Source organism: Zalophus californianus, chromosome 15, assembly GCF_009762305.2.
Source record: "Zalophus californianus isolate mZalCal1 chromosome 15, mZalCal1.pri.v2, whole genome shotgun sequence".
NCBI classification, from domain to species: Eukaryota; Metazoa; Chordata; class Mammalia; order Carnivora; family Otariidae; genus Zalophus; species Zalophus californianus.
The window spans coordinates 82,353,337-82,375,435 of record NC_045609.1 but is presented as its reverse complement, the minus strand read 5'-3'; the positions used below and the strand labels follow the sequence as shown (position 1 = coordinate 82,375,435).

The following is a 22,099-nucleotide window of genomic DNA, read 5'->3' as shown; positions in this document are numbered from 1 at the left end:
GCAACCAGCAAGAAGAGGGACTCTTGCCACCCGGGAGAGCCCCCTGAGGCTGAGTCCATCTCTTCTGGAGCACAGCACTGTGACCAGACCGTGAAACGCGCAGGAAGCCCGGTTTGCAGGTCACCACCAGGAACCACATCTCCATCACACCCTGGTCCCTGCAGGAGGTCTGGTCTAGTGACCCACGGAAGCCACGGACTGCAATCACAAATGCCCTGGACCCCCGGACCAGGTCTCCATGGCTCCCTCTCGGAAGCCAGCTCAGCAGGAAGGCAGCAAAATCCCTGTCAGCTGATAGAAAGCTACCATGGTTTCTGCCTTCCCAAAGAGCTCCAAATGGTAGGCAACCACCCCCTCAACATGTCAGTTCTGGCCGGAAGGTCCCGCATCCCCTGTCCTGGTGTGGGTGTGGCAGGAGGAGAGATGCCAGTGGCAAGCTGAGGCTCCCCGTGGCCGGTTCTGCATCCTGTTCGCCCTCACCGTGCAGGTGCAGGGGGACTCGCCCCAGCCCCTGGGACACACGTCCATCTCCCCACAGACGGGAGTGCGAGCTGAGAAAATCAGTGTTTCCTTCCTCATCCTAATTCTGCCTCTGGGCCTTTCCATTCACTGTCTGTCCACCCACTTACCTTTATCTTCTACACGAGACATGACCGACTCATCACATCCTCCACTTTGGAAGCACGCAAGTCGGTGCGAGATGAAAACATACACGTAATAAGATGCACTGGGTGTTATCGGAGGAAGTGACACCCAGCCGGGCACTGGGGCAAATGCAAGGAACCGCCCCTGAGCAGAGCTCTGCCTGGCGAGGAGCTCAACAGACAGAGGAGCCAAGGGGGCGCCGGGAAGGGGGGCTCCGAGGAGGGGGCGCTCCAGAGAGAAGGGGCAAAGGCAGAGGAGTGCAGGTGTGGCCTGTGGCTGGCTGGGGACAGCGGGACTGGAGGGAGCACACTGGCCCAGTGTCCCCTAGAGAGTCTCTATTCAAACAATAGGTTCCCCTTTGCCAGCCTTTCTCCTGCCGCTGCTCCTCCTTTCTCTGTGCCTGCCCTCAACATAGAGGAAACCAACACACACTCAGCGGCTCTACCTTTTCTTTCCCCTAAAAGCTCCAGAGCTCCGGAGCTCCTGTAGGAAGGAAATGCTTTCACAGTCACCACATGAAGGACAAGCCCTCTTTCCTGACCTGCGTCTCTGTAACTGGCCGCTGCACTTGGAAAGTCTCCTCTGAAGTTATGTGTCTTCGCAGCGAGCGGAGCACCTTGGGGAAGGTACACCCCTCTCAGCTGTCGCTGAATTCTCAGTTTGCCAAACTAAGACCCGACTCCCTAGTGCCTTGTTTGCAAATGAAGAGATAAGCTAACTCAAAACCTCAATCATCTTTAATCCACATAAAAATCTCTCCAAATAAGAAAAACCTTGAGAGACTCTTAACTCTAGGAAACAAACTGAGGGTTGCTGGACGGGAGGTAGGTGGGGGGATGGGGTCCCTGGGTGATGGGCATTAAGGAGGGCACGTGATGTGATGAGCACTGGGTGTCAGACGCAACTGATCAGTTACTGAACACTGCATCTGAAACTAAGGATATACTATAAGTTGGATAATTGAATTTAAATCCAAAAAGAACTCTCCAAATAAATGCATAAAGGACACAACTGAAAGCCATAGAAGGAAAACTATGTGTTATTTATATGTGTGTGTGTGTGTGTGTGTCTACACCCACATACACCATATGCAATATTGACTAAAACTTTAAAATCACTTTTACTCACAAGAGGAAGATTTTTGTTGTGCAACTGAAAACAAGACGTGTGTGTTTTCAGCGAGCAGGCCATGAAGAACATTTCTGACCATTTTAATCTTTACCACATTCTAGATACGCACACATCCTTGAAATATTTTCAAATACCAATCACAGGGACCTGGGAGAAGGACACGCAGGTCAGAGGCAGCCGGCCCCTCACCCCACCTGTGTGTGTGTGTGTGTGTGTGTGTGTGTGTGTCACACTGTTCGTTCTTCCTCACTCACAGCCTCCCCAGGAATCCGATTTGTGTGTCAGGACATAAAACTGAGGTTGTTCAAAAGGGACAAAATGCTTTGTAGACCTTGTCACCTGAGGCACACCCGAACAGGCAGACTGTTTCTCAGCCCACCCCCCCCCACCCCTCGGCCCACTTCCCAAGAAAGGCGACTCCACTCTTTTGTACTTTTAGTCCTGAATGTGCACTCCCAGGGCGGTGCTGGCCCCAGAACAGCTCTCCCCGTTTGTTAAAGCACAGACTTCCCTCCTGCTGTGGCCTGGCCTAGTCAGGGAACAGTATCAGCACAGGCTTTAAAAAATGGAAGAGGCTGATTGGCTTACTTGGTTAAGCATCTGCCTTCAGCTCAGGTCATGATCTCAGGGTCCTGGGATCAAGCCCCAGGTCAGGCTCTGTGCTCAGCGGGGAGCCTGTTTCTCCCTCTCCTCCCTGCTCATGCACTCTCTCTCTCTCTCTCTCTCTCTAAAATAAATAAATAAAATCTTTAAAAAAAATAGAAGTTTCTGCTTCCAGTAAGGCCAAGCAAAGGGTAAGATGTTTTTACCTTGTCTTCATTTATCTTTAGATAAAGGAGTGCAGTGGTTGTATACTCACTGGTGGTAGAAACGGAGACCACTGGGCTGTACTCGTATTCTCCAGAGGGGCTGGTGACCTTCAGTCGGAATTTGTACAGTGTTCGTGGTTCCAGACCTTCTACAACATGCTTTGTTGAGTATCCCCTGTATGGGAGGAGACACACATGATGAGGACCCCAGGGGATCAAATCAGCACACCCTGAAAGTCACTAAGAGCAGGTGGAAGCAAGGTGTGAATTCTGTCTCCTTCCAGTATGACGCCCTCTTGGCTCTTGTCAGTCTCCCACACTAGACGGGAAGTGCCCTGAGTGCAAAGGACAAGTCCCGCATCCATGCCGTCCCACCCTGCGCCAATTGCAGAATCATGAGCAAACACAGGATTTTTTTTTTTTTTTTTTTGCTTCAAGCAAAACTACTAAGTTTGGGGGTGGTTTGTTATGCAGCAAGAGATAACTGATACATCACATCATCAACAAAGAAGAAACTACAACAAAGACAATAAAGAAATGATACCAGTGGCCTTAAGAAAAACATCTGAATTAAGAAACCAAGAAAACAGAAGGGTTAAGAGTCAATATAAATATATTTACCATAAAAGTGAAAGCTCTAAAACCAAGATAAATATTCGGAAAAACTGCATGGCTTTAAAAATCATTATCATCATCTAAAATACATCCACCTGCACAAAGTGGTCTCAAGAATAGGTGGATTTCAGGGCACCTGGGTGGCTCAGTTGGTGAAGTGTCTGCCTTTGGCTCAGGTCATGATCCCAGGGTCCTGTGATCGAGGCTGGCATTGGGCTCCCTGCTCAGCACGGAGTCTGCTTCTCCCTCTCCTTCTGGAGCTACTTCTGCTTGTGTGTGCACGCTCTCTCTCTTTCTCACTCTCGCTCATAAATAAAACCTTTTAAAAAAAAAAAGAGTAGCTGGATTTCCTCATTAGGCGAGCATACATCCATATCTATAGATATGGGAATCCTAGAAAGGGAGCCCAGAATTTGTGGCATCTGAAAAGATCTTTAGGAACGAAAATTGAATACAATATCCAAGCTTCAATGGAATTCAATGTCAGGTGTCAAAGACTTAACATAGTTTCCAACCAAAATAAAACCAAAAGTGCCCCCAATAAAATCCATCGTTGCTAAATATCCTAAGCTCACGCTGAAGCAGGCAGCACCTTCATCACCCCTGGAAAGAGGAATTACACAACTGTTTAGAAAACAGAAGTCACTGGGCACGTTTAGGGAAGGCTGGAGACTCTCCCTTCAATAGAGAGGACCCCGAGGAGAGTACCAGACACACACAGGGGCCCCAGGACACAGCTGTCCACCACGGTACTCCACAATGATTGCAGCCCAGCTGCGGGGAGACAAACGGAAGCCGTTCAGGAAGCTCGTGGAGAAGCACAAATTCCCATGGCCCATGCATGGTACCTAAATCAGTAAAATAGTCTTAGGACTTTTCCACAATAGAGGAGAGCATATGAAAGTCTAAGGTATGCCTGTATTTTTGTTGTCAATAAACAAATATTTGATGCAGCAGCTGAGCAAACATGGAACATGAGAAACCCAATACTGGAACGCCTAAGGACTCGGTAGCCAGACTTGCCCTCTCTCTCTATGCTCCCCCCCCCAGTTCCAATCCAGTCCAGCAGGAGCTGGGGACTCTCCCCTAGGCTGATCTTCCCCAACTGCTGCTCCTTGACATCTCCACTCGGCCTCCAGCTGATGCCCCAACTGAACTTCTGCTCCTCTCCGCACCCCCCCCCATCTTCCCATCTTTGTTATTGGAGATGCTCAGGCCCAATCTGCTGGGGCCACCTGTGGAAGACTAGATTATTGGCCCCAAATATTTGGTGTCCCCCCCCAAGGATCCTGTTACCCCTGCCTGGTCGAACTCAGACGTGGTCGTAGGACTTGCTTTGAGCAAAGAACCAGAAGCAGGAGTGAAATGGGTCATTCTGGATGGAAGCTTCTAGAAACAGTGTGCCCTGCCCTCTGCCCACAGCCACAGTGACTGGCAACCTCTAGGCGGAGGCTGCTCCGTCAGCCCGGGCAGATGTGGATGACAGACACCGTAGAGTGGAGCCATGGCCAACACATCGGTTATGTCGTGTGGGAAATAAACTGTTGTCCTAGAGCACGGAGATCCTGAAGTTGGGGTTTAATGCGGCCAAACCCACCCGTCCAGGAGGGGCAGCTCTAGATCGAGCCCCTTGGCACTCCTCCTTCTCTCCCATCCCCTATCTGAGCCACCAGAAAAGTCTTCAAGTCTGTCTTTCAAACCATCCTAAATTCAACTACGGCTCACCCGGTTCCATCACCTCCCACCTCTGTTACTGCAGAAGTACTCACTGCCTTGCGCCTCCCTGGAGACTGTTCTCACCTCAGCATCCAGAACGATCGTCAGAGAGCGAGAGTGTCAGCCAGGCCCTGCCCCTCCTCAGCCTAGCGGTCTCCGCTGGCTTTCCTGCCACAGTTCTGCGCCCCCGCCCCCCCCACCCCCCGCCGCCAGACTCCAGCGGCAGCCTCCCATTGCCTCACTGACCTCATCCCGTGCTGCTCTTCTGCTCATTCACTCGACTCCTCAGTGTTCCTGGAACATACTGGGCCCAGTCCCATCTCAAGGGGGCTTCCCTTGCTATTTCTTCTACTTGGAATGTTCTTCTTTCAGATACTCTCCAGGCTCCAGATCTGCCTCAGTTGCTTCTTTATCCAGATGCAAACTTCTCAGGGAAGTCTTCTTTACCTCTGCTCCAAACCCCCAACTTTTCCTGTGCTTTTTCTCCTTGGTAACTTTCACCATCTCTATTTACCTACTCTGTATTTTCACTTCCATCTCTTATTTATTGTTTTTCTCATCATGAGGGAGGAATTTTTGTCCGTTTGTTCAGTGCGCATCCCCTGCATCCAGAGCAGTGTCTGGTGCATAGTAGGTACCCATTAATACATGCTGATTGAATGACTGAAATGCAAGATAATCGTGCATGAATGATTCATGAATGAAATGCACAGTTGTCACAGGAATTTAGAGGGGTAGAGAATAGGTTATTTACGAGTTTCTTAGTGGAGGTAGAATCTAACCATGTAGAAGAAAGGATCAGCGAGGAAGACATTGGTCTGAACAGAAAAAACTGCTGAACATACACACAAGAAAAGTCAGGGCCTATTCAAAGGACAGTAAACAGATCTCGTTGGAGGATTCATGCTCAGAAGTAAGAGACAACAAGGCAGGCAGGTTGTGGGCCAACTGTGAAGGGCATCATCTGCAAAGTTTGACCTTCATACTTCCAGAAATAAAGACTCCCTGAAGAGAATTTGAAGGAAGGATGATTAGTTAAGAAGGTAACCTAGCGAGACAGAACGGACGCCTAGAAGGCAAGAGAAGACGGACAAGGCCCATTCATTCAGCAAATGTGCAACTTAGCTGCAGGACCTGGAGATGCATCTGGACACTAGTCAGAAGATGGAGCCTGCATCCTGGTTGGGCGGAAATGCCACGATATCACGAGGGGAAGCAGAATGCGGTGTTTGCAAAGGGGGAACTCACAAAACAGGGTAAGGGGCTGTGAGGTCACCACCAATTCAGGATGCGCTGGCGGTGAACACAGACAGAAACGGACAAGTCACAAGGAAGTTCTTAAATCCGTAATTCCAAGGTCAGATATTTGAAACCGCTTTTTCAAAGTAAGGCATTGCTGGTCTTCAGGATACCTAGAGAAGGTAGTGCAAGGAAGCGGAAGACGTCAAGATTAACACAGTCTCTTTCTGCCACCTAGTGGCAAGCTTCTGCCGTCACTTCTCCAAGGGCAGGCAAGCTTGGGGGTGGCAGTCCGTAGGTCTTGCTGCCAGCTCCAGGATGCCAGGCCCTCCTCCGGGCCGACCGCCCCCCAAGCCCGACAGCACTCAGGTCTCTGGGGAACGTGTGACGGCCGCGACAGATGCCCCAGGCTGGAGGCCAGTGTGTGGCTGAGCTCCAGTGGGGGGAGGCGGTCTGCGGGGCTGCCGGCAGAGAAGGGAGGAGGAAGAGGAAGGAGCATCCAGCACAGCCCCACCTGCGGTGCCTGAGAGCAGCGTGTGTGCCAGGGGCACCCGGGAAAGAAAGGATGTTTCTTCCCTTCTCCACATTCCTACTTCTAATATCCTAATTCATGCTTTGAGATTTCAGATGGAAATTACCTAATAGAGAATAACACGGCATGACCTCATTAAAATACCATTTTTGAGTCGTGGGGCCAAAATTATTTGCAGATGGTAACTACATTTCAGAGAAATGCATTTGGTTTTGTTGTTGTTTTGGGGTTTTTTGTTTGTTTGTATCTTAAAAAAAAAAAAAAACCACCACCCAACCAACCAATTGTTCATTAAATCTCAGGGTTGTCATCATTCAGGGAAGAGTGAAAGCCTCTGTTAATACCCTCAACATCATCTCGATGCCACCCTGAGAAAAAGCTAGCAAACTGCTGGAAATGCTCTGGGCCTTGACCGCATCAACACCAGTCTCCCGACTGTGAGGCTGCCCTACGGCATCCCGTAACGTTAGCCCTGGGGACGTGGGCAAGATGTACACAAGATCTCTGTTATCTCTTACAGCCTGATAGGAATCTATGATTATCTCAAAATTCATTTTGTTTTCATTTTTATTTTAAAAATTATTTATTTATTTAACAGAGAGACACAGCGAGAGAGGGAACACAAGCAGGGGCAGTGGGAGAGGGAGAAGCAGGCTTCCTGTGGAGCAGGGAGCCAGGTGCCGGGCTCGATCCCAGGACCCTGGGACCATGACCTGAGCTGAAGGCAGACACCTAACAACTGAGCCACCCAGGCGGCCCCTCAAAATTAATTTTAGTTCACAGCCATATTTGTATCACATTTTTGGTATCCCTAAGGTAGTCATTTGGCAAGTGGTAAAGCAGTCAAAGGGAAGAAATAAGAGTTGAAATGAAGACTAAGGAAAAAAGGACTTCTTGATTACCCCGTTATATTGATTTATTAATTCGTGTGACAAGTATTCAGAGGGCCCGCTAGGTGCCCACACTGCCTAGGAGCGGGGGTATCAGGTGTTAAGCAAGCAGGAAACTTTTCTGCCTTTCAGAGTTTAAACACTGGTGTGGAGACAAAATGAACAGGCCAATAGGACAGATAATTCCAGCAGAGCCGGGCTAGGAGCACATCAAACAACATCAGGACAGAGGGGGTGCCCGGGAGGAATATTTGACCTGGTATTTGCATGGTGTGAAGGAACCAGCCATGTGAAAACAGGAGGAAACCTAACAAGAAAGGCCCCGCCCTGGGGACCAGCACAGCCTGGGAACAGCTAACCAAGAACAGCGGGGTGACAGGAGGTCCAGAGATATCTTGGGTAGACCTGGGGGCCCCAGCCCACATCTCCAAACACAGCAGCCTCCTCCAATTTCAAATGCTCTTGATTCTGTCTCCACATTTTAGAGTTTTAAAATATACCATGTGAATACTGCAGGAGCCTAAGAAGCTCTCAAAGGTAGAGGAGGCTTCATTTCAAAGTTACTGCTAATGCTGATTTTCCAAAAATTCTAATTCATAAAAACCATGCTGGCAGATGATGCCAACTCATTGTTTTCTTTCATTTCAGAATGAGTCTTTTTAAAGACAATAAAAATCATTCCAGTGCATCAGGAAACCAAAGCAAAATGTTAAGCAATTCAACATTGCACCTACGTATAAATGATACCGTAAGTGTGCATTTTGGGGTCTTCTTCTTCAATTGAGAACCTGAACCACTGCTCCTGAGGTCCTTGCCGTTTCGCTCGCTTTTCCAGATCCCAGTATAACTCGATGCTGTGATGAGTTACTTTGCCCACAACAGGTGGATGAGGCTTTGAGGATGGCGTGATTTCTAAAAAAAAAAAAAAAACAAAACAAAACAACAATACAGACTTTCAGGACTACATTTCTGTAAGGACCCAAGATCAGCTGAGTGCATTATAGCTGCTCAGAGATCAGACTGTTTTCCTACACATCAGACACAGATGTGAGTACTCCCTGCTGCTTGAAGAATATCTGAAAAGCTTAAGTGACAGAAAATCCAGCTGACGTAGTGAGCTACTACATACTTCAACGGGTAGGTTGTATCATAACCCATCAATACCATATTTCACTTATGGACCTTTCCAAAATGATGGTTAACATATCAGACTAATTAGGTTGTTTTTGAGCTAATGAAACTCAGTATGCTGCTATCATCCTTCAGTGAACTGGCTGGTAAACAAAGCCAACAGACAAATATAGCTGGTCCAAATATTTGTAACATAGATGACAAAGGATTGATATCTATTCTAGATAAACAGCTCTTACAGACTAACCAAGGGGAAAAACCCAAAGGCTAACAACCAACCAGGCAAAAGATGAGCAGCGCACAAAATATCAAAAACGAATAGCCAGTATAATGTCCAAACAGACACGGATATTCCCTACTGGCCACAGAAATTGAAAACAATGGTATATAACTTTATATCTAGTCAAGCCCAAGACGAGATATCACAACTATTAGAGGTGACAGTGTAGGGAGAGGACACTCTCAAACATTGCTGGTGGGGAAACAGGAACTCTAGCCTTTTTAGGAAGCAATATGGCAGCATGTATTAAAATTAGACATACATACAGCGCTCTCTCCAGCAATCCCAGGCCTGCAGAAATCAGAGCACCAAAGCACAGAGGGACATCTCTACAAGGACACTAAGTGCTACAGTTTTTAGCAGGTTACAGCAAACAAGAGATGACCTATTAATAAGGGCATGGTCAAATAAATGACATGTCCATAGCATGGAATATTCCATGGTATTTTTTAAATTATTTTTTATTAACATATCATGTATTATTTGTTTCAGGGGCACAGGTCTGTGATTCAACAGTCTTACACAATTCACAGCGCTCACCATAGCACATACCCTCCCCAGTGTCCATCACCCAGCCACCCCATCCCTCCCACCCCCCAGCACTCCAGCAACCCTCAGTTTGTTTCCTGAGATTAAGAGTCTCTTATGGTTTGTCTCCCTCTCTGGTTTCATCTTGTTTTATTTTTCCCTCCTTTCCCCTATGATCCTCTGTCTTGTTTCTCAAATTCCTCATATCAGTGAGATATGATACTTGCCTTTCTCTGATTGCTTTACTTCTCTTAGCATAAAACCCTCTAGTTCCATCCACGTCGTTGCAAATGGCAAGATTTCATTTTCTGATGGCTGCATAATATTCCATTGTGTCTATATACCACATCTTCTTTAGCCATTCATCTGTCGATGGACATCTAGGCTCTTTCCATAGTTTGGTTATTACGGACATTGCCGATATAAACATTGGGGTGCATGTGCCCCTTCGCATCCCTACATTTGTATCTTTGGGGTAAATACCCAGTAATGCAATTGCTGGGTCGTAGGGTAGCTCTATTTTCAACTTTTTGAGGAACCTCCATACTGTTTTCCAGAGTGGCTGCACCAGCTTGCATTCCCACCAACAGTGTAGGAAGGGTTCCCCTTTCTCCGCATCCCCGCCAACATCTGTCATTTCCTGACTTGTTAATTTTAGCCGTTCTGACTCACGTGAGGTGGTATCTCACTGAGGTTTTGATTTGTATTTCCCTAATGCCGAGTGATGTTGAGCACTTTTTTATGTGTCTGTTGGCCATTTGAATGTCTTCTTTGCAGAAATGTCTGTTCATGTCTTCTGCCCATTTCTTGATTTTCCATGGTCTTTTAAAAATGAACTAGTTATATTCTAGATGCCTTGAAAGGATTTCCAGGAAGTATTGTTGAATGAGATGCAGAGAAAGACGCGGAGAAAAATACAGGCTATTGCTATCAAAGAAGACAAGGGGCACAGGACAGCACACACCAAGTTGGTCAGCATCCGGCTGTTGCGCTTCATCTTAGCTTCACCTGCCCTGCTAGATTTTTAAGTTCCTTGAGGGCTGGGTCCATGTCTTACACTCCTTTTTTTTTTTTTTTTTTTTAAGATTTTATTATTGGGAGACAGAGCGCAAGCAAGTGGAGGGGCAGAGGGAGAAGGAGAGAAACAACCCTAAGCAGGCTCCACGCCCAGGGCAGAGCCTGACACAGGGCTCGATCTCACAACCCTGGGATCATGACCTGAGCCAAAATCAAGAGTCAAGACACTTAACCCACTGAGCCACCCAGGTGCCCCTGATGTCTGACACTTCTTTTAAAAACTCTCTGTATCCCAGGGGGCCTTTCAGGCCTCAGAAGTATCAGTGATTTACCACACTTGCTATTCACTAATAAAGGGTGTTGTTCTTCCCTGAAGCCCTGTCTCAGTAGCGGACCTACTACTCCCCGCAAACCCCGGAGCATCCTGCAGTGTAGCCCTCCTTTAGGAAGGCAGGGTTGCCCTGAGCTTGTAGCCTGCTCCAGGCCCCGAGGGCAGACAACCACCAATTTCCTTTACTTAGATACCTAGATACACTAGGGGGCAGCCTGCAAGCTCATTTTTCCCAACTTGATTTTCCTAGTATTTATCGAGAGCATGGCATGATGGAATTGGATAAACCTGGGTTTAAATTCATGCTCTGAAACAGAGTCAAAAATATTCAAAGTGTTTTGTGATAACTCAGTAGCCTATGAACCTGCTAATTACAGTGTACTTCATACAATGAAATCTTACACAGCAGCTAAAAGGAGCTAGATCTACACGCAATATAGGTAAATCTCAATGAGTGAAAAACACACGTTCTAAGGATCCGCTACATCATACTGCTTATGTAAGATTTTACAACACAACACTAGATATTGTTTGTGAATACACAAATATGCAGTAAAGGTTAAATACGTGGATGGGAAGAATGCACACCACCAGGATAGAGTTATCTCCAAGAAGTTGGGGAAGGGACGGAGAGGTCATGGGGAGGGAGACTTGCCACTCTATTTGTAGGGTTTCAGTTCTTTAAGAATTTGAAACCTATTTGGCAAAACGCTTGCATTTTAAACCTGTATGGTACATGGAGCCGTATGATTTTGATAAGAATTCTGGTATTTTTGTTATGACCTGCTATTATACATATTTTAGGACGTTGGCTTTAGGATCCTAAAATATACGTATAAACAGGTTACTAGTCAAAGTGCAAACATCAGGAAGCCAAAGGAACAGAGGCCTGGGTCAGCACTGAGCCTCCACGGGAGCGGACAGAAATCGCAAGTGATACGCCTAGTAGCTGGGGAACAACAAAAATCGTATGGTACCTACTCGGTGCCAGGCACTGTCATAGATGCTTTACATTTATTTATCCAGTTAACCTTCACTACAACTACAGATGGAAATAATAAAAATCTTTCTACCCCTATAAAATATCAGAGACACAGAGAGGTTAAGGAACTTGCCCAAGTCAGACGTAGTAATAGGCAGAACCAGGCAGCCTGACTCAGGAGTCCCTATTTTGAACGCGGAACCACACCGCCTCGTAGGAGCAGAGACCTGCAAGGTAGACCTGGGTGAAAAATCTAGTCATTAGATCTAAAGAGTTCTTCAAACCATTCATTTTATTTTTATTTTGAATCCAGTGTAATTAACATAGTGTTATTTAGTTTCCAGTGTACAACGTAATGGCTCAGTTTCCATATATTACTCAGCGCTCATCAAGGTAAGTGTGCTCTCAATCCCCGTCCCCTATTACCCCTGGACCCCCAGCCACCATCCCTCTGGTGACCATCAGTGTGTTCTCTAGAGTTAAGAGTCGGGTTTTTGGTCAAACCATTCATTTTAAAAATAAGGTTTGACTTGTGAACCAGCTTAAACCCCCAGGAAACTGAAAAATGAGCATGAGAAGCTGACAAGAAAAATGGAGACTATCATCGTTTGAAGTGCGGGGATGTTTCGCACAGGAAGGAGAAGGGAGGGTAAGTTCCCCACGGCACTGGGGCCAGGGAGGCTGTTCATCTTCGGGAACTCAGTCCGCAAAAAAGAACATGGTCTGAAAAGAGCACAGAACCCTGAGTGGGGGCCAAGAAGGCAGAGAGCTTCGGCTGCCATCCACTTTGACACCGTGAATGTGGGCAGGAAGCCAGCCAGGGGCCTCTTTATGTCCGGCATGGAATGTGGAGGGAAAGATGGCAGTGACAGGTCAAGAAAAGGTTATAGCATGTGGGGTAAACAATTAGGGAGATAACCCCTAGAGAAATCTGAGACAAATATTTATACCAGGCCAGGGTATAAGCTACATGAAGTGTACTACCAATACACACACACATTCCTCTATTTTTAAATTTTGTCACCCCCACACTTTACAGGGAAGCTAGAATTGCAGGGAGTGGGGGGGGGTAAGTGTATGTAGGACCCCAACTGTGGCTCACTCTACTCTAGGATTCACCAACTGGCTGTATGACAAGTAATACATCTTTCGTAAGGTGATTAAAATCAACATTTTTTAAAAACTCCAGAAGCTCACCATTTTGCTGTTTATTTAACCAATATACAGAACTTTTGGACTCTCTTTTTCCTGTGAGTATCAGATCTTTTAAAAGATGCTTTTACTTAAGTCTGATAACCAGTGTCAAAATTTAGACAATCACAGAATCTCACGTCACAAGCTCTGGCTTAAAATTTAACTTTCCCAAAGATACCAAAAAAAGGAAGAAAGAAACCCTACCTTCAATTCTGCATGGTTCCTTTAAACAGTTGGTAGATTCTTTCCATTGTGGCAAACTTCTCTTAAAAGTTTTCCAACAGGGAACAAGTGGGTGGTGGCCAAGGGCTGGGGAGAGGGTGGGGGAGTAGAGGGGTGGAAAGGTATGAGCTTCCAGCTATAAAATAAGTCGGGAGAATATGATGCGCCACAGGGTAGCCATAGCAAACACCACCATTCTGCATCTTTGCAAGCTGGTAAGAGCAGATCTTAAAAAGTTCTCATTACAGGAAGGAAAGAAAAATGTTTTGTAACCAAGTGTGGGAACCCATAGTAACTAGACTCCCTGTGAGACCACGAATATTGAATCACTCTGTTGTACACCTGAAACTAATATTATAGGCCAATTATACCTCAATAAAACAAATACCAAAAAAAAGTTTTCCAAATTATGAAAAAGGAAATACTACAAGGCAGACTGCAAAAGGATGATTGCAGGAGGATTTATGTATGTGTTGTGCACCATAAATGATCTTTATAAGAAAGTTCTTAGGCAAATCTGACAAATAAAACAGTTTTATGCCCCTCTTGCCATTTGTCAAGTAATAAATAATATGAACATAAAATATAGAGGCCCTCATACACTGTCACCATTCAGTCCCAATGGTTACAAAGATGGTAAAAAATATGTCTCTTAAGCACATGAGAAATCCATTTTTTAAAAAACTATCATTTACAAATTATACAATAATTTGTATAAACACGAATACTATAAAGTGTAAGTAAACCACTGTACAATATTAGGCCTTAGCATCCTAATTTTTTAAAAAATACAGGTTGTAATAATACAACAGAAATGTGCCAACCCTATGAAAGGAGACTCAAAAGATGAATGCATACCACCACCAGATTAACTGGGTCTCCTAATGATAGCCACGTGACAGTATTTGAAAAGTACAGAGAGAACTGGTGATCACAATCCATATTGAAATTAGTCGTGATTACTGTCACAGAAAGCAGAAAATGATGGAGAAGCAAATAAGAGTCCCGTCACTGTAAATATAGAATACCATAAAAGCAGAATGGCAGATTTCCTGTCCTTCCAAAGACACCTGCAATTTTACTGAGGTCAAATTTCATTGACAAGGGACATCTGTAGCCTGGCCTCGAGTGGCAGATGGTTTGTAATGAAGATGACAGCACACTGAGGGGACACTGTATAAAGGACAGTGGTGGCTGTCACCTCAAAGCCATTCATCATGGCTTGACCATATATTTATAGCAACCATAAATCAAAATCATATTCCAAATCAACATGACAAGGAGCTCATAATCATTCCCACACCCTGGACTTTTAGAAGTATCAAAAAATGTTTGCCATGAATACATACCGAAGAAGGACTTTTCAATCAAATATCACAATAGCCACATAGTGAGGACAGCTTCTCCTTTAACTTAAAAATGAAATGTGACAGCCAAAATGGGCTTAGCCTCACCAAACTATCCTATTGCTTTCATAAAATGGAATCCTATAAAACTCTAATAGATGAAAGGACCACGGACAGAAGTAGATAAGTTGGAAAAACTATAACCACCAGGAAATACAATTAAGAAAATGTGCGAAGTTACTACTAATCAAAAAAGGGAGTGTTAAAAAAGCAAAAACAGGTCCATGGACAGAGAGAACAAACTGGTGGCTGCTAGAGGTGGGGGAGGCGAGGTGGGGAATGGGCCAAGTGGGTGAAGGGGAGCGGGAGATCCAGGCTTCCAGTTCTGCAATGAATAAGGCACAGGAATACAAGGCACAGCATAGGGAACACAGTCCCTGATCCTGCAACAGCGTTTCCAGTGACAGATGGGAGCTACACCCGTGGTGAGCACAGCGCAATCGCCATACTGTACGCCTGAAACTCACGTAACATTCTGTGTCAACTCTACTTCAATAAAAAAGAAGCGGGGGGGGGGGGGGGAGATGTTAAAATAACTGAGGTACCATTTATAAAATTTGATGAAAAATAGCACAGGGTATTACCATCTCATGTTTAAGACTGTGATAAAACTGGTTTACTTACCGGTTTGGAAAGTCCTATAAACAAGTCCTTCCTAAGCTATTTGGCCACATTCAACAAGGATTATATAATATCCCACCTGGTGACTCCTCGTCTAGAAATATGTCCAAAGAAAATAATTCAAAACCAAAAAATAAATACACAACCTCAAGGTTTTTTTTTTACTGTGTGTACTTTTACTTCATATTGTAAAAAATAAAAAATAAATTCAAACATTAAAAAAAGTAGAAAGAGTAGCATAGTGTCCTTGCACCCGGCACCCAGCTTCATCAGTTATCAGCATGATCACGGCCAGTCTTATTTCATCTATGTTTTCACCTACCCCCGTCACTCCCCCAAACCTGGATTACTTAATAGCTAAATTTTAATGAGCCTTCACTTTGTATCAGACTGTGTTGTAAGCAATTTGTATATCACATCTCATATATTGCGTCTCCTATGTCAATGACATTATATATCACTTAATCTTTATAACAACCCTAGGAAATCCTAGAATTTCCTCCATTTTACAGATGGACTGTAGATAAAGGTCACATAGCTTGTCAGGCAGGACATCCAGTAAGCAGCAGAGCAAGGCTTTACACCCAGGCAAATGACACCACAGCCATGCCCTTAACCTCTCTATATACCACCTACTACCTCCCTACATTTAACTACCCATGCACATACATAAATGATAATGGAAAAACCAAGAGAAGCACCTGAGCATCACTGATAGCAATAAGAACTGCCAACAATCTAAATGTTCAAGAATATAGAATTTATTGTATACACTATGGTACATCATTTATATGCAAGAATACTTAGCCACTAAAAAACCACATGAGAGAATATATACTAATGTCAGTATGTTTGATATGCTAAGGGAAGAACACAAATTTGCATAGACACTGATTATAATGATATAAAATATACAGATGCATATACAGAAAAACTTAGAAAAATGAAAGACAATTAGAACAGATTTTATGGCTGATTTGGGGGTAAGTTCTATTGTCATTACAGCATTGAATATGGGGGAAAAAAACCCAAAATGTTATTGCACATTTTCACATATTCTTAATGAAAACAAAATTCAGCTAAGATCAACTTTCAGCCTAGATTCTCTCTCCCTGAGCTTACACGTACATGAAGAAACAAGTCTGATAAAAATAAACCAATAAGTCAATGTGGATGCTTCATAGCCTGAGACGTTTCAATTACACTCTGGCTCAATTTATTGACCATTTTAGTGCCAAGCAGATATTCTGCATCACACCTACTTCCAAGGAATAAGTTTACATCCGTTCATTCAGCATATCTGTGGGATACCTCTCATGTCCAAATGGCATAAGCACACCCAAGACGGGGGGGGGGGGGGGGTGCGGGGGGCGGCGCTAAGAGACCTGACACCAAACAAAAACAAACCAGAGGCATGCCGCAGGGAGGAACGGAGAAGTGGCAGGTGTATCTCGGGGTGGGGGAGGGGGTGCGGCTGGGAGGAGTGGTGAATGCTCTCAAGAGAGGTGCGAAGGGTCAGAGGGGGAAGTCTAGCAGAGCCTGTGGGCAGAGAGGACACCAGCTATTAAAAAACACTTTTATTTTCTCTGGGGCGCCTGGGTGGCACCGTCAGTTAAGCATCCAACTCTTGGTTTCGGCTCAGGTCATGATCTGAGGGTTGTGGGATCTTGCCGCATGTTGGGCTCCGTGCTCAGTAGGGAGTCTGCCTGTGACTCTCTCCCTCTGTCCCTTCCCCTGACTCACTTTCTCTCAAAAATAAACAAATCTTTTTTAAAATTTAATAAAAACATTTTCATTTTCTTAGAAAATTTCCTTATATTTTTATTGCCAACCACCCTTATCTTCTAAGAGAAAATAATATAAAATACAAACTGCTTAAAGCCGCTTCTCTCTACTTTGCTAGAAAGCTTTTAGAGGAAAACAGAAACTACACATAAAGCAAAACTCAACTAACAGAAAACAAAAGACAAAACCTCCCAGAGTAAGAATTAGGAACCACGGTCTCTTGTCCTGGCTCCACTGCAGGTCTCCCTCCTCAGGAAAAATTGGATAAATAAGGAGGACTGCCTCCCTCCCAAATTTCCCACAAAGAAAAAGCAATAAAATATTGAAAAGTGATTTGAAATGTATAAGGAGTGTCAACATTAGAGGCAATGCTTTTGAAAACATGCACTTACTTTGCCCTTTTGGCTACGTGGAAACCCTGCTTGGAATTCCATATGGGTAACAGATAGTAGATAAAATATGAGATGTGTTTCCAAACTCTTTCTTGCCCAGAGCAAGGAAGGTACTGCACCGGACACTCAAACTGCAGAGTATCGAAACCTCTCGGTGACCCGATGCTCTTCACGTACAGATGAGGAACAGAGAGGAAGAGACAGGCTCAGACAGGCAAAGCAGCTTGTTCAAGGCTAACAAAACCCGTAAGCGGGGAGCAGGTGTTGCAACCCAGGTCTCTAACTGCAGAGTCTGTGCTCCTTCCCACGTGCGCCTGGTGTGGCGCTTCTGAGCTTCTCAACGGAGATGAGTAATGAATCCGCAGTCGTTCCAAACCAAATATGAAAAGTCAACTTGCTGTTTATATGCTTTTGGCACAGAGCAGATCACTGAAGTTTTAACTATAGTTAGAGTGAAATTGGTAGGGTATTTTAACAGTAGCAATAGAAAGATGTTACGTGCATCTGCTTAGCTTACGAACATGAAGAAAATTGCACTAAAGACTGTGACCAAGAAACACAGCAGAAGCAGAACACCAATCACGCACACTCACCCTCACCGATCATCAGAAAAGGAATCCAAAGGAGATTGCACAATAATCAAGTTTATGAAAATTGAACTCTGCTGAGTGCAGAGAAGAGAAACAGTTGGAATGTTCCCAGACTGCCAGTGGAAGTACAAACTGGGAAATCTCTTTGGCGAGCTATGCGTCAAAGTGAAGTAAAGTGCCTTCTCCCCCATCCAGCCATTCCACTCCCACCTACGGTCCCTGACGTGGCAATGTTCACGGCAACTCTGCATTTGGAAAACGTTGGAAACAAGCTAAATCGCCAGCATGAGAAGACTGGACAAATTATGAATAATCATACACTGGAATACCGTATGGCAGCTAAGATTAAAGTTGCAAATAATTGGGTCTAAATTCATCTACATGGATAAATCGGGGGGGTAGTTGAATTACAAAAGCAAGTTGTAAAAGGATGTGTACATAATGAGATGATTTCCATAAAGTTTGGAAAACAAAACTGTATCAAGAGAAAGGAGGGCAAGGAATGGAATAGCAGAATAATTTTACTGGCAATGCTTGGTTTCCTAAGCTGGGTGGCAGCAGGTGATAAGTTTTTTATGCCTAAACTACTTAACAAAAGAACAGAACAAGGTACTGTACACACAGATGTATTTCTAACCTTATTCTTGTCTTACTCACTGCCCAAGTAAATGGATATCCAGATCACCAGTACTCCACAATCACCTTGAAGTGTTATATGAAGGTGGTTCCATTTCGAATTCAGACACCCACGGGACTCATGGGTCTTTAATATTTTCTACATTCCAATGATACATTCAATCCAACTTGAGACCAAGCCCCTTGAGGAGAGTGAACTGAGTTTCGCTCTCCATCCCCAACCACTTCATGAAGGCTTGATTCGAGCTGACATTATTCCAGTACTCAGGGAATTATCTTATAACTCCTTAAAATAGGTTGCAATCAATTCAACCATCAAAGATAAGTAGTCTTAACACGATATATTATTTACCATGTTTTATTCTACAGCTGTCAGTGCTTATCAATGCTTAGACTGCATACTACTGACCAGTAGGTGTGAGAAATAGCAACTTCAAATAAAGAGAGGTTTCCCACCTCTTGTGTTGTGGAGTTCAAATAATTATGTTGCCCATCTTCTAGTTCAGCCTGTCATCCCATAGGATGCGATACTTTGTCTCCTGACGTAGAGGTTTGTCTGTTGCCGTCCACCTAGGCCTATAAAAACTCAATCCAGCTTGTAACATAAATAACTATATTGTTTGAACCCCTCTTATTCACAGGAATGTGGTGGAATGGTGTGAACCGACAAAAATCTTTACAACCCTACAGCTTTTTAGCACATTTTGCAGTTTCAAGTGATTATATCAGGGGTCATCGTCTTAAATTTCTCTCAAAACTGCTCTTTTCCTGCTCTGTTCTCTATCCAACCAATCTCTTTCTTCTACCTATTCTCTGATCTTTATTTTTCAATATCTTCTTTTGAATGTTACTGTGTGGTAGGCACTCTGCTAAGTATTGAGAGTAGGGTAGGACAAGACAGACACTTCTAGCTCTGAGTCCGCAGTCTTACAGCAGATAGAAACATTACACAAAGACACCCCTCCCCCCAAACATCACAATTACGATCACTGCTCTACAAGAAACAGACTAAGGTGCTAAGAGGCCTTTGATCTCATGTGTCAAGAGTGCAGCCCAGAAAGGGCAATGATGACATTATAGCAAGGAAAATGACTCATCATTCCACTGAAGTTGATGGTAACATGAGGTGCAAACTTGCCCCCATGCAAAATCCAAACCAAAAAATGAATTGGATCATTTTAATAGCAACTGAGTAGTCTGACTAATATGAAGACCTCTAGAGAAAAATTCAGCCCTCATGATGGACATACAGGGCTCTCTTGCTATCCAAAAACAGAACGTTCCTGTGAAACTTTTTATAAACCAAAATGGCATAAAACAAAGAAGCAATTATCATTAATTTATATGGAAAAAGTTGTTAGCATTCTCAGACCCAAAAGATAACCTCTTGTAGGCTTTTCTGGTCCCTGAGGACACATCTTGTTAATAGGTGCACAAAATAAATGGAGATGAAGCACAGATGCTCACAGACACAGGTCAAAGCTGGATGCAGAGATGCTGGGTGGAGTCGCCCTCCTTAATGCCCATCACCCAGTTACCCCATCCCTCCGCCCCCTCCCCTCCCGCAACCCTAAGTTTTTTTCCTAGAGTTAAGAGTCTCTGATGGTTTGTTTCCCTCTCTGATTTTGTCTTCTTTTATTTTGCCTTTTTCTTAAAGTGAAAATCCTCTTCAGATTTCTTTCACTTATCAAAAACAGGTCCTAACGTAGGTCTTTGTAAAAGTGAAGGGGCGTAATGTGAACGTTTGAAAAGCAGGGGATACCCGTACTTGATAAATGGGAATCTTTAAGAGTTATGATAAATGAAAACATTGTGCTTTTCTGTTATATATCAATACATATTTCCCACATCCTGGGGCTCTTCCAAATGGGGTTCTTTTAGAACTTATAACCATGCCCCTGCTTCTCCAACATTGCTTTCTGCAATGGTTTGCAATAAAAAGAATGAACAGAAGGGATGACTGAACTTACCATATAAAAACTATTTTTTAACCATAAATTTCTCCAAACTCACTCACTCTAAAGAAGTTACCAGGGTATACACAGGAAAATACATTGTACTTTGGCAGCCAGTATGGAAAAAACCAGAATCATAAATTGGGCATTAATTATAAATAATGGTCATTGTTCTTTGCATTTATCAGAATAATATTCTGAATAAGAAATCCCCTCCTTCTATTATGGGATTGTTTTCATATTCATCTGTTTCTTGGCTCCCATCAGGTCTTGGCAGCCAAGATTCATGATCAGACACTTTTCTGTACATAGTAACTAAACCTGTTCAACAAACAAAAATCAGAGGCAGCTACTATGTTATAGTTGTCCTTCCAAGAAGTCCCCCTCCTCCAGTGTGTACGAAACAGTTTGAAAAAGACTTCCTTCCCCCTCTCTGCACCTGTTATAAATGTACAGCTTTGATCTCGGCTTGAAAGCAAATAAATTTCTTGCATCCTCTGAGCCAGCCTGCTTCCCCTCCTTTCCACCTTCTCCGGCTCCCTTCCTCCACAGCTTTTCCTCTTCACACACTTACATCCTCCCCAACTCTTCCCTTCAATTTCTGGAAAACGCGTAGGAAATGTTGACTTGAAATTATCCTTAAACCACAAGCTTTTGTTTTCACTCCCACGATCTTAATGTCGCCTGGAAATGTACATCGCTTTTTAAATGGAGACTACAAAATTTATCCTACAAATGAAAATTGGCACACGAAAGCATGTAAGCATAACCTCAATTAAGAGGCAAAGTCATTACCGTCCAATCAGATGAGTTCTAAAAAGTATGTTGTACTGTCTTAAAAAAAAAAAAAAAGTATGCCGTATGGTCTTCAAAAAGAAACAAAGATTGTCATTCAGATACTGGAAATTTTTAAAAAGAATTCTCTGGATTAAGCACATTTCCCCCCCCCCCCAAAAAAATGATGACCACTAGCAATTCAATGAAGATTCAAAGATTTCTTGAGCATGGATATAGAAGATTTTCCAAATATGACATCCGATTCAAGGTACTGTTTTGCAGCTTGCCAATTTAAATTAACAGGCTACTGATAGTTTTGCATGTTAACATATGTGGCTTTAACTCAAATTTTGATAATCTTATACAGATAATACTTCAATAAAAATTGTGGTGCATTTAACTTTACATAGTGATACAAGTATTCTTGTAAGACATTTACAAAAGTAAAATTGTCGAGTTTTTGAATACGTGTAGGTTTCATTTTGATATACATTGCCAAATTACCCTTTAAACGGTGCATATATCAATGTACCAACAGTGTGCAAGAGACTGGTTTTCTTGTATCCAAACAAGACTATTAACCCCCTCACCCCAAAAAACAGGTTTAAAGTGAGACATATATTCACACATGTGGACAAGACAACCTGGTAAGACCACAGTCATGTTATTAATGAT

The 22,099-nt window shown here is 43.9% G+C and overlaps 1 protein-coding gene across 1 annotated transcript in view; it reads right to left on the bottom strand.

Moving 5' to 3' along the window:
* FANK1 (fibronectin type III and ankyrin repeat domains 1) overlaps positions 1–22,099 on the bottom strand; it is a 98,729-nt gene that overhangs the window by 16,187 nt on the left and 60,443 nt on the right. The window contains exons 2-3 of the mRNA XM_027595898.1: positions 8,312–8,489; positions 2,636–2,760 (exon numbers count right to left, since the gene is read on the bottom strand). Coding sequence (XP_027451699.1) covers positions 2,636–2,760; positions 8,312–8,489 — 303 coding nt within the window. The remainder of the gene's footprint in view (positions 1–2,635; positions 2,761–8,311; positions 8,490–22,099) is intronic.